Raw genomic sequence first — 16,732 nt, 5'->3', positions numbered from 1 at the left:
GAATGTAAAATGTTGCAGCCATATTGGAAAACAGTACGACAGTTCCTCAAAAAGTTAAACACGGCTACCATATAACTCCTCAGTTCCACTCCTAGGTATATACCCAAGAGAAACGAAAACATATGCCCACACAAAAACTTATACACGAATGTTTATAGCAGCATTATTTATAATAGCCAAAAGATGGAAGCAATACGAATGTTTATCACCTGATAAATGGATAAACAAAATGTGGTATATGCATACAATGGAATACTGTTCTGCAATAAAAAGGAATACTGATATATGCTACAACTTGGATGAACCTGGAAAACGTTACCCTAAGTGAAAGAAGCCAGCCACAAAAATCCACATATTGTATGATTCCATTCATATGGAAGTCCAGAACAGAGAAATCTGTAGAGACAGGGATTTGTAGTTGCTTATTGCTTGATGAGGGATGGGGTGGAATAAGGAGGATGGAGAATGATAGCTAAAGGATATGGGGGTTCTTTTCAAAGTGATGAAAATGTTCTCAAGTTGGCCACAATGATGGCTGCACATATCTGAATTTAGTAAAAACCACTGAATTATACACTTTAAGTGGATGAATTGTATAGTATATGAATTGTATCTCAGTTAAGCTGTTTCTTAAGAAACAGAACAAGGGAGGTCTTTGTGTACTATTCTGGAATAATCTCCAAAATATTTTGTTAAATAACAAGAGGCAGGAGAAAAAAAAGAATTATTCCATATCCTATATGTAGGTTGTGTATCCTATAGTTACATGAATCTATAAATGTGTTAAAACTCATAGAACTGTGCAACAGAAGAGGAAAAGGTAATTTTATTGTATTATGATGTAAAAATATAGAATCTTTAAAAATACAGTAGAAATTGAGAGAGGAGAGGTATTGTCACCAGACTTGGTAGTCCTGGTGGTGGGCATCTGGGAAGTCTTCAAGAAGAAAGTCACACTTGCAAGTATTTCGAAGGATGACTTGGCTCTGGACGGATAGATATTTAAGGAGAGGTTTGATGAAGAAAAGAAAATCATTTAAGACAAATGTTAACAATGGCCAAGAGTACAGAGCAGAGAATTTCTGACCATCTGGAGAGCATTAATTGTTTAGTTCGCTGAAAGGAAGGATGCACACAGGAAAGAAAATAGATCAGACTGTGGATTTCCTTGTGTGTCAGGTTAAGAATTGAACACTTTGTTGTATGGTCATTGATGAGCCATGAAAGGTATCTGATCAGAACTCTGCCTTGGGGATATTATTCCATGGGAACTGCTAATAAATAAGTTGTAGACCAGTTAGAAGGCTGTTATATTAATTCAGTCAGAGAATGAAGGACTAATACAGGTGGTGGAGATCTGAGAGAGATGGGAACACATGGGGTCAGTATTGTGAAGAACGTGGCAGCTGGTTGGGGAGGGAGAAAAAAGTCCAAAAATTGGTTCTTTGGTTTTGCCCCTACGTGACTGGGATGATAGTACTGTTAGGAAAAGGAAGGGGGGAAAGCAGAGAAGTTGATGAGTTTAGGTTGGGAGTTGTTTAGTTTCAGGAGCTAGGAGACGTCTAAATAAGACACTTAACGGCAGTTACAGAGGGAAGCCCCACGGTATGGTCGGCACCACACCTGCAAATTCAACCAACCTCGGATGGAAAATATTTGGGGGGTGGGGGGGAATCCAGAAAGTTGTAAAAAGCAAAACACGTATTTGCCTCACAGTGGCAACTATTTACATAGCATTTAGATTGTATCAGGTATTGTAAGTAATGCAGAGGTGATTCAAAATGTACAAGAGCATATGTGTAGGTTATATAAAATGTGGGAAAGATATATGGCGGTGCAATCAGAAATTTGAGTTGGGAAAGTTGGAAGTCAGGGAAGCTCATGTTGGATAACTTCAAGTTTTTTCCCATAAAATACAAAGCAAGGTCATCTACAGAGAGGGAATAAAATTGAAGAGTGTTTCTAAGCAGCTTTAAATATTTTCTCTAATTCTGCCCTTTTGCATGAATGGAAAACAAATGATCCACATCAATTATAATAGGTAATTATAAGCCTTTAACATTTGCTAGGTATCATGCTAAGAGCTTATTTCAAACTTAAAACATCCCTACCAGACAAAAGGTATTAGCAGTTTTATCCACATATTACAGAGGGTAATACATGAGAGAGAGAGAGAGAGGATTGGAAATAGCTCAAGGTTACCCAGCTAATCAGAGGTGGAACCAAAACTGAATATGAGCTCTAACTCCGAGCTCTGAGGATGTTAGAGCATGCTTTCTGAGGTTTTCCTTTCAAATTTCATTAAAGCAGCAAAATGTTTGTTCAAGAATTTACACGGAATAAGGGGATAGAATACAAAGTATGTATTCCATGTATACAATGAAATGTAATTTTAATATAATTTTAATAAAGTTAACCTTTTAAATGGAGAAGGGATGGCTTGTTTAATAAGTGCATTGGGGCAGTTAACTATCCAACTTTAATTTTTTTAAATTAATTTTGATCTCCTGTTTATATATAATAGAAATCAGAACAGTGGTTGTCTATGGCAGGGTAGAGATGGATTTAGGGGAACAGGGAACTTTCTAGGATAACGGAATTTTCTGTAATTTGATTAGAATGTAGGTTGCATGGGGGTTTTTTGGTCAAAACTCATTGAAATGTACATTTAAAAATCTGTACATTCCACTCTATGTAAATTTTATCTCAGTTTTAAAAAGGGAAATCTATCTAGACCTCCAATACATCATTAAATTAAAAAAAGCAAGCTAAAGGGTGAGACGTACAATATAATACCATTTATACAGAAGAAAGAAAACATTATTTCTGTGGATCCACACTTGTGTATGTAAATGTCTCATGGGTCTTGGGTCCATCTACTACTCCACCAAGAGGTCCTTCTGCTAGTGTCAGTCTTGGTGCTCTTAGGGTTTCTTTCTGGGATACGAAGAAAAGACTTTTGTATTATAACATCGTTAGCTTAAGAGTAAATTTCCCCATTGTTCATAATACCCCTATGGTATAATATTCTCCAGTGAAGAAAGATACTCTTTCAGGAAATTCTAACTAAAAAACACGACGTGTTTGTATAGTGATTCTGGAAACTAGTACATCTTCACAGGCAGCCTTGTATAATGGGGCTGTAATCAGGTGATCTGAATTCTTGTTCTGACTCTGCCACTTGATTAGATGGATATTTTGGAGTAATTCATTTAATCTCTCTGGGCTTCAGTTTCCATGTTGGTTAAGAAAATGGACTGAACTGATGACTGAGGGTCCATCCAGGCCTAAGATTCAGTAAACTCTGTTCCTTCACACGGACCTTCTATGAAAGAGGTCACTTGACCTACAGTAGACGTATGGAAAGTCAGATTTTTTCTGCTTTTATATTTTGAAACAGGTGACAACCAAAGCCAAGCAACTGAAGGATTCAGTTACCTGCTCCCCAGGTGAGTCAGCACCCACTCCATCCCATTAATCTAAAGCCGTGCCTTCAACATAAATCCCTTTTTATAATAACTTGTTTTGCCCAATGGACTCTACTGGTCATCTCTGTGAAAGGGATCGAATTACAAACACCCACAAGCCAATGCAGCCCTGCACACACAGTGGTGCTAAGATGTACTTAATAAGTTTGAAGAACTGTAAAAACCTTGTTCTTCTCTAGTATTGGGGGGAGGGGGGCATGCAGGGGAAAGCCAGTCTGCGCCATTTCCCCACACTGTGCACCATTGCCACCACACACACAAAGCGTCCTTTGGGACAGGCCAAGCAGCTTCTCCAAGAATCTATGTTTCTCAAAATCCATTTCCTCCAGGGACTTCCCTGGTGGTGCAGCAGTTACACGAGTTCAAGCCCTGGTCTGGGAAGATCCCATGTGCCACGGAGCAACTAAGCCCGTGCACCACAACTACTGAGCCCACATACCATAGCTACTGAAGCCCCGTTCTCCGCAACGAGAAGCCACCACAGTGAGAAGCCCACGCACCACAACGAAGAGCAGCCCCTCCTCTCCACAACTAGAGAAAGCCGGCGCAGCAACGAAGTCCCAACGCAGCCAAAAATAATTTTTTTTTAAAAAAAAATCCATTTCCTCCAAGACTAAGTGGAATTTTGTTCAAGTCCCCATACTTTTTGCTCGGAACCAAGAAGAAAATACCTCCTAAACCTTCCAACTCCACTTAAATACAGGTCCCTGCACTCGATGTAACCTACTAGGGACCAGCAAACCCTGAGATCTCGAAACGTCTCCCCTGGAGAGGACGGGGCGTGCGGTTCTGCGGTCTCCAGCGAGGAGGGCATTTCCAGACTGCTCTCCTACCAGCGCGGCTGTTGGTCTGTGTGGAGGCCCAAGCGCGCAACGTGCTTCTGTGAAAGACGCTCCCCTCCGACACAGTCTCCAGAAACCTGCTCCTGAGAAGGCGGTGGGGCACAGACAGATCTTCCTAGAGCACAGGAGGGGTCGGGAGTGTGTGAGCAGGGCGGGAAAGGCGTGGCTGAACACACCCGTGGGTGGCACGAGGAGTGTGCTTTTCTGTCAAGCGAGGCATCGCGGTGGCACAGGAAGCAGCTTGGCTGGGGGGGGGGGGCGGTGGGGGGCGGTCCCCCGTGCAGGGTTAGCCCAGCGGGAGGTCTGACGGATTCACTGTACTTGCGCTCGCGGAACTAATAACAACCCTAGATTCTGAAGAACATCTTTCCATACCTCGAGAGTAGCCGCTTATCCCCTCTCTAAGAGACCTTCTCATCCTCTGATCGCAACCTGGCCCTGGGAGGCCCCCCGAAGTCCTCAGAGCGGTGGAAGGACAAAGGCTTGGAATCAGACAGAAGTGGGTTCAGATCCCACCTCTGCTGCTTCTGAGACTGACTTCCCTCCTCTGCAGTTGGGGTCACGATGGCTGTCTTTATAGAATAGTGTGAACATTAAGTATACAATACATGCAAAATGCCCAGCGCACTGTCTGCTGTGGTGAAGGCAGCTGTCCTGACTCTTGTCACCGGAACTGACCTTGCCCTTCCCCTCCGTGTGTCCTTTCTCACAGGGATGGTCAGACTCTCCGAACTCAGATCCACAGCCCAGAACTCCCGGCCCCCCAAGGCTGCCACCACCTTGCCGGACGACATCATCACTCAGCGGGAGGAGGCCAAGCAGGCTGGGGAGCTGGAGGAGGAGGACGGCGAGGAGGAGGCCGATCCGGAGGCCGCGGAGGAGAGCTGGCCTCGGAGGCGGAGGCCAGCCCGGCCGCCCGAGCCGGAGGAGAAGGTCCGGGGAAAGAGGCAGAAGGACTTCGACATGTCGGAACCGCACGAGTCCAGCGACGATGAGAGCCAGAAGAGAGAGCGAGCGCGAGCCACGGAGGAGCCCTGGACTCAGAGCCAACAGAAGCTTCTGGAGTTAGCATTACAGCAGTACCCAAAGGGATCCTCTGACCGCTGGGATAAAATCGCCAAGTGTGTCCCGTCCAAGAGTAAGGTGGGTGACGCCGGGAAGGAAGGCCTCCGAGCGGGTCTAGATCACACGGACGCGGCCGCAGCGGGTCCACCGGCTTTCCCTCCTCCTACGCGTCTTTCTATCCGCCTCATCTCTTACCTGCCAGTTACCTTCCACTAGATGTCTCCCGAGAGCCTGTGAATCTGCACTCGACTGCTTAGTGTAAATGAGGTCAAGATTCCAAGCTGAATCGTTATACAGACCAGTTATGTTTTCTCAGCGAAAACCCCACGCATAGATCATAACCTGCCCCCACAGCAATCCCGCCAACCTTCTGGAGCGTTCGCTCGGCGGGGGCGGGGCGGGGCGGGGACGGCCGGGCAGCATCCTTGTCGCTGCGAGGGCCGCGCAGGGCCAGGCCTCCCTCGCAGGCGGAGGCTCCCTTCGGCCAGCAAGGAGAAGGTTTCCCACAGAATCACGAGCCCCTCCAGCGCTTCACAGCTCTTTAACCCGGGGAACACGTGTGGCGGCCGGCGTCGCCATGGTCACCAGTTCTGCCGTGTAACTTGTCTAGTCTCAGCGGTGGCATCTGTGGACCAAAGGCTGGAAGTGGTGTTGGGGGCGGGGTCAGGGAGAGGTTGCCCTCAGGATCAGGATCCAGCTTGTCCTCTGTAGCCCTTTCCTCCCAGTGTACAGCTTTTAGTGTCTGTTTAAACACATCTGCAGAGAGTTCCCAAATGCCAACTCAGATAGGAGGGAAGGGGGCAGCCCCTGTGGGAAGTCAGGCCCTGTCCGGCCTCTGTCTTCTGCTCTGACAGTTGGGAGCTGCAGAGCCTCCGGTGTGATGTTTTCAACCCAAGCCTTTCCTGATACAGCCTCCTGGGCGTCTTTCCTCGTAGCCATACGCTTCGTCTGAGGCACCAGGAACACCGAGAAATCAAAAGAGCCAGTCTCCTTTGCCTTCTCTGCCCATCACTCAGTAGCCTGTGGGCACACTGATGTTCATTTACATTCCTTTTTTTTTTTAATTGAAATTCGATGTCGGAAAATCTAGCTCGTGGCCATGGATGTCCCCGTGCGTACAAGTCTAGTTATCTATCACCTACTTTAAAATGAGGAAGTTGAGAATTCCCGGGGAGAAAAATAAACCATTAGCAGTTGATCTATTTGAGAAACACAGATCCTCCCAGTCCCTCCAACTGGTTTGCCAGAAGTAATTATTTTCCCTGAATTTCTTTAGCATCTGTCGGGACACAGGCATTTACATGTGTGATGAATTGACACTGGCTTAAAATGAAGGAGCTGGAACCGTGGATTCCTGCGGACAGCACACTCAGAAACTCATTGCCTTGGGGGCTGGAAACCTTCCTGGTTCAGGGAGGAATGAGCAGCATGGTTTATTATCCTGCAGGTGTTCCCCTTACGCCTCCACATCAGAACCAGGTCCAGGGGAGGTTGCCTGCTGGCTCGCCCGCTACAGGGCGACTCCCTGGAAGTGGCCTGCAAGCCGCTGGGAGCCCTGGGCCTGAAGGAGGAGCCTCTGCCTGAGGCCCACACGGGGCTGGGCTGGGCCGCCCACCCTGGCAGGCCTACTGCTCAGAGCCCAGGGTCCCCGCATCCCCCCACAGAGCACTGGGCCGGCCGGGCAGCTTGGCTGTTAGGGAAAGGGTGACACTTTAGGCAGGTGGCCCTTGGGGGTGCGGAAGAGGCACTTATTAGAAGAGTCTCTCAGAACACTACTAGGCCAAAACTCCAGGAAGAGAACGAACACTCGTTCTCTGTCCAGGGCCTCTGATAAAGTCGTCTGCTGTGGAGCACAAACCAGTTCACGTGTGACCGTAAGTGAAGGCTTACAGTGCCTTTGGCGTGTTTTTGAACAGAAACAGAAATGGATTCTGGAAGGTACCTTGTGATAAACAAGAGAGCAATGAGGCCCTTCCCCTGCTTCATTAGGGGTCCTCACCCCAAGGGGTGACAGCAACAGGCAGCTGGCGTCTGAAGCTACTAGTTCTGTAGCCTGACTGGAAGGCTGGGAGACCTCGGCGGGGCTGGTACGAGCCGGAGGAAGAGCGGGGCACACTCCCCGTAGTAGCCTGTGGGGCTGGGCCGACGTGGCCCTACCGCAGGAAGGTCCCAGGGGCCCCCAGGGAGAGGCAAAGCATAATGAGAATGACGTTGTGGATGCCTGGCCTCAAGGCTTTTCGTTTCTCTGAAGTAATGTGTTGTGATGAAACGGTGAAATGTTAAAATGTTAAGTACCACTGGTGAGTCGAAAGTCACCATCACAGTAACCAAAGTCTCCATCCCACAGACAGCAGCCACCAGCCCCTCCCCCAGGGTGCACATCACACCTCCCGCCCGGGCACCCAGGGAATTCCAGGTGGACAGGACAGCCCTTGGTCAGCGCTGGGCACGGCAGGCTCACCCCACGAGGGTCACTCTGATTGTAACTGTCAACTCTCTGTCTCTCTCTCTCTCCAGGAAGACTGTATCGCTAGATACAAGCTGCTGGTTGAACTGGTCCAAAAGAAAAAGCAAGCTAAAAGCTGAATCCTCTGGAAGATGATGTTTACCTTATTTTCCAAAAGGATTATTTTAAAAATCTTATGCAGAAATTTGCATTTTGTACCTCACTATTTCTATACGTCATGTGCCTTAGTAAAAAAAATTAAAAATGTAAAATAAATGTTGTGCTACATTGTTTAAACAAATACTGTGTTAAAGGAGAAAAAATCAGATTTGGGTATTTTATAGATTATTTTCTCTCTCATGACTGCAAAGTTTAATTTCCTGGGGAACAAACTGAATAGTGCTAACAGTGAGGAAAATGGATGATTTTGAAGGAACATATGAGTGAACTAATGTGTAAGAATGAAGACTTAATGTGTTTCTTTGACCAAAGATCACACCAGCTAATGAGTAGCAGGATGCCAGTATTTGGGAGAACAAACCAGCTTTGTATTGAGCTAGCTGGCTGGGAGTAGTGTGGGGTTATCTTAACTGTATGTATATGCATATGTTACATGTATGTAGAAAAAAATAAGTCTAAATGCACAAGGACATAATAAACTCTTAAGTTTGGATGGTTTGGTAGAAGTGCATACACAACGGATAGAATTTCCAGACAACACGTAGGCAAGGTTTTTCGGATCTGATGACACTGGGTCCCACTTTTCAATACCTGAGTTAAAAATCACTATTTTGTGCTGTTACTTTTGACTGAACCATCACCATCAGCTGAGTGCTCCTTTTTAAATCTGTCATTTGCTCAGGGCTGAGAGCAGTTTGCTGAAGTACAGATTGCCTAAACTTGAAAACCATTAAGATCACCAGAACAGTGCTTCCCTGGTGCCGCAGTGGTTGAGAATCCGCCTGCCAATGCAGGGGACACGGGTTCAAGCCCTCGTCCGGGAAGATCAGGTGCTGCAGAGCGACTAAGCCCATGAGCCACAACTACTGAGCCTGCGAGCCACAACTACTGAAGCCCGCGCACCTAGAGCCCGTGCTCCACAACAAGAGAAGCCACTGCAATGAGAAGCCCGCACACCGCAACGAAGAGTAGACCCCGCTCGCTGCAACTAGAGAAAGCCTGCTGCGCAGCAACGAAGACCCAACGCAGCCAAAAATAAATAAATTTTAAAAAAAAAGATCACCAGAACACATTTCAGGGAGGTGATTTGATAAAATGCTATAAAGACGTCATTTTTCTCTAAGGATTGAAATGAGGTTAGATTCCCGGAGAAGGTTTGGGTGGCAGCAGCCACACTGGCTCTGTAACCTTTCAGCCTGAGCAGGACACACGTGGCTCCAGGTAGGCCCGCCTCTGATGCTGTGGACGACCTGCCACCTCTGCGACGTCAAAAAGAGCAGTGGAGAAACTGTTCCAAGTCATTGTTTTCATGAACTGAGTCCTCGGGCAGCAGCTCCCCTGAGCCTCATCCTGGTCGGGAAGGGGAGGCAGCCGGGGAGGGAGAGGCTGCCTGGCCTGCATGTCAGGAGGCCTCTTTCTAAGAACAAACAGGAGCCAGTCACAGGCGGCACCAGAGCCAACAGCTTCTGCCCCAGAACTTTCTCCTGGAGCCAATGGGGCCATGAGGTTATTACTGTGCATTCGCTTCGGGCCAAGGCCCACTCCCCATTGGTGTGGGACGTCTCAGAGGAAGAAGCTGGTGCGTGGAGGGAATCAGGAAGGGATTGTTCTGGCTGCTTTCCAGGCCTTGGGTCCATCCTGTCTCCGAGTCCAGGGTCAGGCTTGTCACACAGCTTGGTTGTCCAGCCTGTGACATTCTGTGAGCATCCTTCCATGAAATCACCCTTTTCACTATGGTACTTTGAATTGGGTTTCTGTTGCATGCACCCCCAAATCCCATGACCACATTTCTGGGCTTCCAGTGTGGGGAGAGACCCACAGGGGTCCAAAGATGCCTTAAGAGGTACAATTTAGGATGAAATGCCCTAATTTGCCTACCAACCTCATCTTTTGCACACTCACTAAGGAGGAGTCTTCTAGCATGGTTTTCTACTATCCCTGCCACCAGCCCCTTTCTGCGTGGCCTCCCCTATTTGGGGGACCTGGAGCTGCTGAGTTTTGTTGAAGTAGGACCAGTGGGCCGGGTGGGGCAGGGCTCAGGAGCTCAGCTGCACACAGGAGACCCGTGGGGTTCAGCTTGAGTGAGGTCACGGTCGGGAAAGCAATGGCACCTCCAAAAGGGGTTCCCGACACAGGTCTCATGGGGACCAGGCACGGCCCCCCTCTCCTTCCTGACGCCCCAAGGAAGTGCTCTCTAAACCCACCCCTCAGCCCCGCCTTGTGACCTTATCTATCTGTTCACACCTCCGAGCTGTGTGACATCAGTGCCTTGTCTTACCTCTTTGTCTCGATTCCCTATCTGGAAAAATAGGGAATAACGGTGGCTACTGCATAGGTTGTTACGATGATAATCTGGCTTGTTGAACACAATAAATGTTCTTTTTCTATCTGACCATCCAGGCTTCCTGTTACCATCATTTTCAGCAGCTGCAGACGCAGGTAGCAGGGCTGACAGGCCACCAGCCACGCTCATTTGGTCCCTCGCGGGCGGGAATCCCTAGCCTGGGCCCCAGGAGTCCTGGGCACTGTACAGGCCCCGGTGGTCTGGGAGCCCTGCCAAAGGTATGCAAAGTCTTTATTCTTTTGGACGTGTGGTTTTCTGGAGAGAGGGTACACATCTTTCACCAGTTGCCCCAAAGGTTCCTTACCCAAAAAGGTTAACTCAGGCCTCTGCTCAAGTGTTTACACTGACTGCAGCCCACCAAGGGCCCACGTGGTACAAGGACGATCCTCAGACTTAGCCTCTGACAAAGAGGCCCAGAATTCAACCTCAGAGTCGCCACCCCACTCAGACCCTGGCAGAGGGAACGGCAGGAGGTGTCTCTTCGTGCGGGGCTTGGAAAGCGCTGGCCTGGCCCCAGCACACGCCGCCCACCTGCGCCCCCTGGCCCCACACGGCTTGGGGTGTCTGCCCCCATCTTCCCGGAGAACTGGGCCCTTTGTCCTGTAGTAATTGACACTTACTTTCTCCACTGGGGCAAAAGCTTACAGCTCAGTTCTTCACACCACCAACGGCACCAGCTTTTAAGCCCATTCACACGTTCCCTCCTGTGTCCTCACGCAGCCCCTGACTGTTCTAGCAGGTTCCCGCCAGCAGCCAGCGCTGCTTCGAGGCCAGGTGCTGTCACCTGCTGCCCAGGGCCCGGCGGGGCTGGCAGGCCTGTGCCTCACGATGCTTTGTTACTAAGAACTGAGGTTCCCAGTGGACGACCTGGTGCTTCTGTGACATTTGCTTAGGAACCACCTAGAAGTCTTGCACTCTTATCTCCCTGATTGACCCATGTGTGCTTGGCAGACGTTCCACCCCACAAGACGGGATCCGTTTTGACTGGAATATTGCCCCCGTGGGCCGAGTCTTCTCCTGGGTTCCTATCTCAGTTTTAGAATAAATCATAAGCAGCTTTCCCCAGTCCATGTTCCGGATGCCTTAAAAAGGCCTCTTGCCTCTTGGTTATGTGCCAGCCCTGCCCTCACACCAAGTCCACCCACCCCTTTTGAAAGTAGAGAACTCATCCCTTTAAAATACCAACTACCTCAACCTTACTTCCACCTGTAGGGTAGTTGTTGTAGTTGTTAGGTTTTTTTCCTAACACTTAAACGGCACAGTTTAAGTTGTGATGTTCTATACACACACGGTGACCACAGGTCCCAAGTGGCCCAGGACAGTCCCAGTTTATACCTGTCTCCGTGCACTCAGTCTGGACTGCACGTTACATGGTCACCCGTCTGTGAGAGGCTGCTGGAGGATGGCTGGTCCCAGAGGTCCCTGGGGGGTGGGGGGGACGGACTCTGAACCACACCCCCATCCCAGATGGCTCTGAGGCATCCGCGTTCGTTTTGCTCGCCTGTGGCTGAGAAAGCACAAGGACGCAGCGACTGTGCTGACCCTGAGCCCTGGTGCCCCCAGGGGCACAGGGACCCGCCTGAGTCGGGCCCATCCCGACCGGGGGGCTCCTGCCAGCGTCGGGCAGGCTCCCCCTGCGCTCCCGCAGCTGCCCGGGCCGTGGCCCCCTTTAGCGGTTTGCCGCACAGCCTCCCCTCCCGCCGCCCCCGCCGCTCCACCTGTAGCTGGGATCACGGCGGGGCTGGCCTGGAAGCCACCCCACTGTCTTGGCAGGAGTCCCAGCCTCCTGTTTGAATAAACTGCTTGGCCCTCAGCCTTCGACTTGATTCACCAGAGAGCTAAATTAACACGCTGTAAAACTGAACGGCTGCAATTATTTTCCCCTCTGGTCTGGGGAGAAAAAGAATGGCTTCATGTAGGACAGAAAAAGGGAAACCACGTTCGCAATCGTATCCCCAGGGGGAAGCTACCAGTGTGTCCAGAGAAAGCCAGGGGCCAGCCCCGGGGCCGCCACCTGCCCTGGTGGGGGGGGGGGCAGGGCAGCCCCTCCTCCCGCTGCCCCCACTGAGCACCTGGCCTGGCTGCTCTGGGACCCTCCAGCCTCAGCAGGGACCCGCGGGTCCAGCTCCCTTCCTCACGCCCTCCGTGCCCTCCCACTTCAGGAACTGCTACACGAACGAACAAAAAGACACCGGATTCTTCTGTAGGGAAAGTTGCCTGTTCACCTCTTGCCTTCACCACCTGTCATAAGCCAGGAGCCTGAGGGTCAGTATCCCCTGGATTATTACAGGAGTTCAACTCAATTAAGCCCATCTTTGGTTAGTACAGTTTAAAATGAAATCCTACTTTTACAAAATGAAATGGACAAAGATTTGAGCGGCAATGAGGCAGTCGTCTTTTTTAATGAAGTATAGCTGACTTACAATGCTGTGTTAGTTTCTGAAGCACAGCAAAGTGATTCAGTTATACATACACACATATATATATTCTTTTTCATATTTTTTTCCATTATGGTTTATTACAGGATATTGAATACAGTTCCTATCCTATACAGTAGGACCTTGTTATCTACTTTATATACAGTCGTTAGTAACTGTTAATCCCAAACTCCTAATTTATCCCTCCCCACCCCCTTTCCCCTTTGGTAATCAGAAGTTTGTTTTCTAGTCTGAGTCGTTTTTTAATTTTGTATGTCCTAAGTTACAAAGGAACACGAACAATCTCTGCCATGCTTTCTTTTCTGTTGTAACTCAAAAAGAAATATTTTGTAAAATTTAAGATAAAATATCAAATTGTTTATCCCAAATTATCTTGGTTCCAATCTGTCTCACAAAGGACGATGTTCCTGCAGTGACAACTAGATGCCTCCAGACGTCTGACCCAAGCTGGTCTCCTGTTTTTAAGAGGCCTGGCATAGGAAACTCCCTTGGAACTCTCCTCTGGCTAAACTAAGATCTATCCTGTTATGTTAAAACTGGAACCAAAGCATTGGATGTGGACGTTTTTGCCTGGGGCTGTGTTTCCATAACAGGAGAGAGGCCGACTCTGGCCTGGGGTGGGTGATGACGAACCCAAACTTGAACCCAAACTTGCTTTAATCCTGGGACCGGTCGGCTCCAAATACCTCTCCCCCACCCCCCCCCACCCCCCGCCGCCGCTCAGCACCAGCTCCTGGCAGCAGCAAAAGCAGCTGTTTGCAGCCAGCTGAGTGGCCGGAGGGACCACTTCCTCCCGGAGCAAAGCCTGGGGTGAGGCCGGGCCGCTTGGTACCTCCTTCCGGGTCTTGGCTTGGACATTAACTCCAAACCAGAACGAGGGCTGCAGTCATGGAGAAAGACTGTTCTGAGGGAGGAGTTAAACATGGGTCGTAAATCAGAAGAAAGTAAAGAAGCTTCCAAGGACCTGAGAAGCCCGAAGCTGTGAGAGCTGCGGGCAGGGAGGGCCGACGTTTACAAGGTCACGGGCCTGCCCACTGCGATGCTGAAGGCCACAGAGCTACCCTGGGCCCCCAGTAAAACCCAAGACCGAGCACTGACGCCTGCGGTTGAAGTGTCAAAGGCTCACATCGGGGTGAACAACAAGGCCACCTGATCCGCAGCTGGGACAGGCCAGTTCTTGAAATAGCCGCAAGGCCCACGATGGGCAGCTGCGAGGCTTCGCCCAGAGCCTGGGAAGGACGGGGGGCGTCAGGAGTGGGGTGGGGCAGAGGGCCTGGGAAGGGCAGGGAAAGCAGCCTGACGGCCCAGCAGTTTCTCACCGGAGCCCCCAGACACCCAGGGCAGGACCCCAGTCCACACTCCGCCTTCACAGGCGGCTGGAAGGAGGAGAACCACTGCACCAGGCCAAGAGTTTGCAAAGAAACTCTGCACCTTATTTTGTTCACAGACTGCCCGCACACGAAGGGTTCAGCTGCGGAAACACCTGTCCATCCTTGCTCCGGGAGGAGGGGGAGAACCAGCGAGATCGCTGCGGCAGGAGCAGCGGCGATGCCAAAAATGTAAAATCTCCTAATTAATCCGTCTGCTTGTTCAGTGAGCCAAGTGAAAAACAGCAGATGCATCAATCAGAATCTGAGGGAAACCAAATTAACTCCATCAGCAAAAAAGTGAACGTCTTGCTTCAAACTTCAGAAGGACCAGCACAGCCGGAACGCTGTGCACTCACAGCCGCCAATCGCGAGGTCCCCGCTTGGCCTGGCTGTGCAGCCCATCCTCCCTGACCCCTGCAGCTCACGCCACCCAAACCGCTCCTGGTCACGTCACTTTCTAAGCACTGGATCCAGGAGGCGTTTTCAGCGGGCGGTGTCACCTTTCAACTTTCTGCAGCCTCAAGTTTTTCGGGAATGAAGTGCGTGTAATTCAAGAAAACGGGGAGCCCTCCCGGCCCGTCCTCAGATCCCTGTACAGGCGCTTTATCTCCCACCTGCCTTCTAAACCTCAGGGTTCCCAAGGGCCAGCCTCCAGCATACCCTCCTCGCGGCTGTTGCCTGTACCGCCTGCACTGGCCTGATGGGGACCAGCCTCCCCGTGCCCGAGCCAACCATCATCCCCTCTGCTGAGGAAGCCTGGGGCCTCCCTCACGTCCAGTACCGCAGCAAGGCTGGGAAGTCTGCCCCTCTGGGCCCCCTCCCTGGGAAGCAGAGGTTAGAAGCCCTCCCACAGAACCGAGAAGCAAGACAACGCATCTCCAGCCCAAAGCCAGCGATGGAGTCTGTTCATTCCTTGCCCCTAAAGGCCTTAGCTTGGTCGAAACACCGCTGCAGTTTCCGGATCCTACTTGGGGGTCACTTCCCCCACGGGACCCAAACATGCCTGTCTTCCCCACCCTCCATTTGATCTCATCTGAACCTTCAAACCAGTTCAGTTCAGTTTGTCTGTTCCCCAGTTCTGCATGTGTGCCCAAAGCAGCCAGAGGTCTGGGGGTCAGAGTGGCCACAGCTGCAAGGATGTCACAGCACCACCCGGTCTCTGCCCCTGAGGACAGACTCGCCAAGCCTGAACTGTGACCAAAGGCAGCTCACAGTTCACTGAAGTCTTTACTGAATTTACGGGATTGTAAACATTCAGTGATGGGTATGAAAGAGACATTTCCTTTGTTGCCAATACCAAGGTGAGGGGTGGGACTGTAAGTGGAACAACAGTTGGCGTGAATTCTTCACAAGGTAAAATTATCTGAAAAAATCTAAAGGCTTCCCAATGTTTACAAAAGTTCACAACTATTTCATTTGGAAAGGCCTACTGTGATGTATACCAAAAGTGGTTTTCATCAGTGTGTGTTTTGTTTCCAGTAAGTGAAGTTTAAGATTAATGGTATGTATCTCACTGAGAGTTGTCAAATTCGAAACAAAAGTCCATCCCCTTCTTTTTTTTTTTTTTTTTTTTGCGGTACGCAGGCCTCTCACTGTTGTGGCCCCTCCCGTTGCGGAGCACAGGCTCCGGACGCGCAGGCTCCGAACGCGCAGGCTCAGCGGCCATGGCTCACGGGCCCAGCCGCTCCGCGGCATGTGGGATCTTCCCAGACCGGGGCACGAACCCGTGTCCCCTGCATCGGCAGGCGGACTCTCAACCACTGCACCACCAGGGAAGCCCCATCCCCTACTTTTAAAAGCAAAGCTACATTCTGTCGTGAGGCACCTTTTGCCTACAATGCCAGGGCCTCTGCTGTCTTGGGGAGTGTCCAGGGGCAGTGGTCATTCTGTCCTCTGCTTGGTTGATGGAGTGCTTAAGAAAGCCACCTGGCGACCTGCGTTCTCAGCCCTCCCGCCCGGCACCTGCTCTTGACCCTATGACCCAGCACACTCCCACAGCACTTCTGCAAAGAAGTCCAGACGGGAACCAGCCCATGGCATCCCGAGTCACATGCTGAGCACCCCTGCCCGAGGCTCTGTGCTGGGCAACGAGCAGTACCTGCTCAGAAACGTCTCTGAGCAAAACCCAACAGGGAAGCAGGAAGCAGCAGCCCAGGCGCATTTCATGCGGTGGGGGGACGGGGCTGCCCAGCACCTCCGGCGAGTTCCAACAGCGGCTTAAGCCTGTGGAGCCACACCAAGACACAGGCACAAGCCAAGAGCCCAGACGAGTGTCACATGGTTAAGAACTGAAAGGCGCACGGCCGGCTAACGTTCTGTGGAGGGCTGGGAGAGTGAAGACTGGGGCGGCGGCTAACAGGGACGAGGCACCAGCCCTCTGGAGGAAGGCGAGTCCTCAGACCTGCGGGAGACAAGACTCTGCAGAATCAGATCATCATTTTTCTATTCGTGTATCAAAAAGGAAGTCTTCCCAGGAACCTAAAATGCGCTCCTTAGTAAAGTTAAAAGCCTAAACCAGTTTTCCTTGTTTATTCAACTCTTAATTAAGAGGACCCAGTT

General features: G+C 50.4%; 1 protein-coding gene across 1 annotated transcript in view; it reads left to right on the top strand.

Moving 5' to 3' along the window:
- Positions 1 to 10,413, top strand: part of DNAJC1 (DnaJ heat shock protein family (Hsp40) member C1) — a 207,622-nt gene extending 197,209 nt beyond the window's left edge. Inside the window, exons 10-12 of the mRNA XM_082648592.1 lie at positions 3,401 to 3,449; positions 5,043 to 5,473; positions 7,913 to 10,413. Of these exons, the coding sequence (XP_082504718.1) occupies positions 3,401 to 3,449; positions 5,043 to 5,473; positions 7,913 to 7,981 (549 nt within the window). The 3' untranslated portion in view covers positions 7,982 to 10,413. The remainder of the gene's footprint in view (positions 1 to 3,400; positions 3,450 to 5,042; positions 5,474 to 7,912) is intronic.
- Positions 10,414 to 16,732: the final 6,319 nt, after the last annotated feature.

The sequence above is a fragment of the Grampus griseus genome (genome assembly GCF_964374135.1).
Source record: "Grampus griseus genome assembly, chromosome: 2".
NCBI classification, from domain to species: Eukaryota; Metazoa; Chordata; class Mammalia; order Artiodactyla; family Delphinidae; genus Grampus; species Grampus griseus.
Note: the sequence above shows the minus strand (reverse complement) of the source record. Positions and strands in the feature narration are given on the sequence as shown.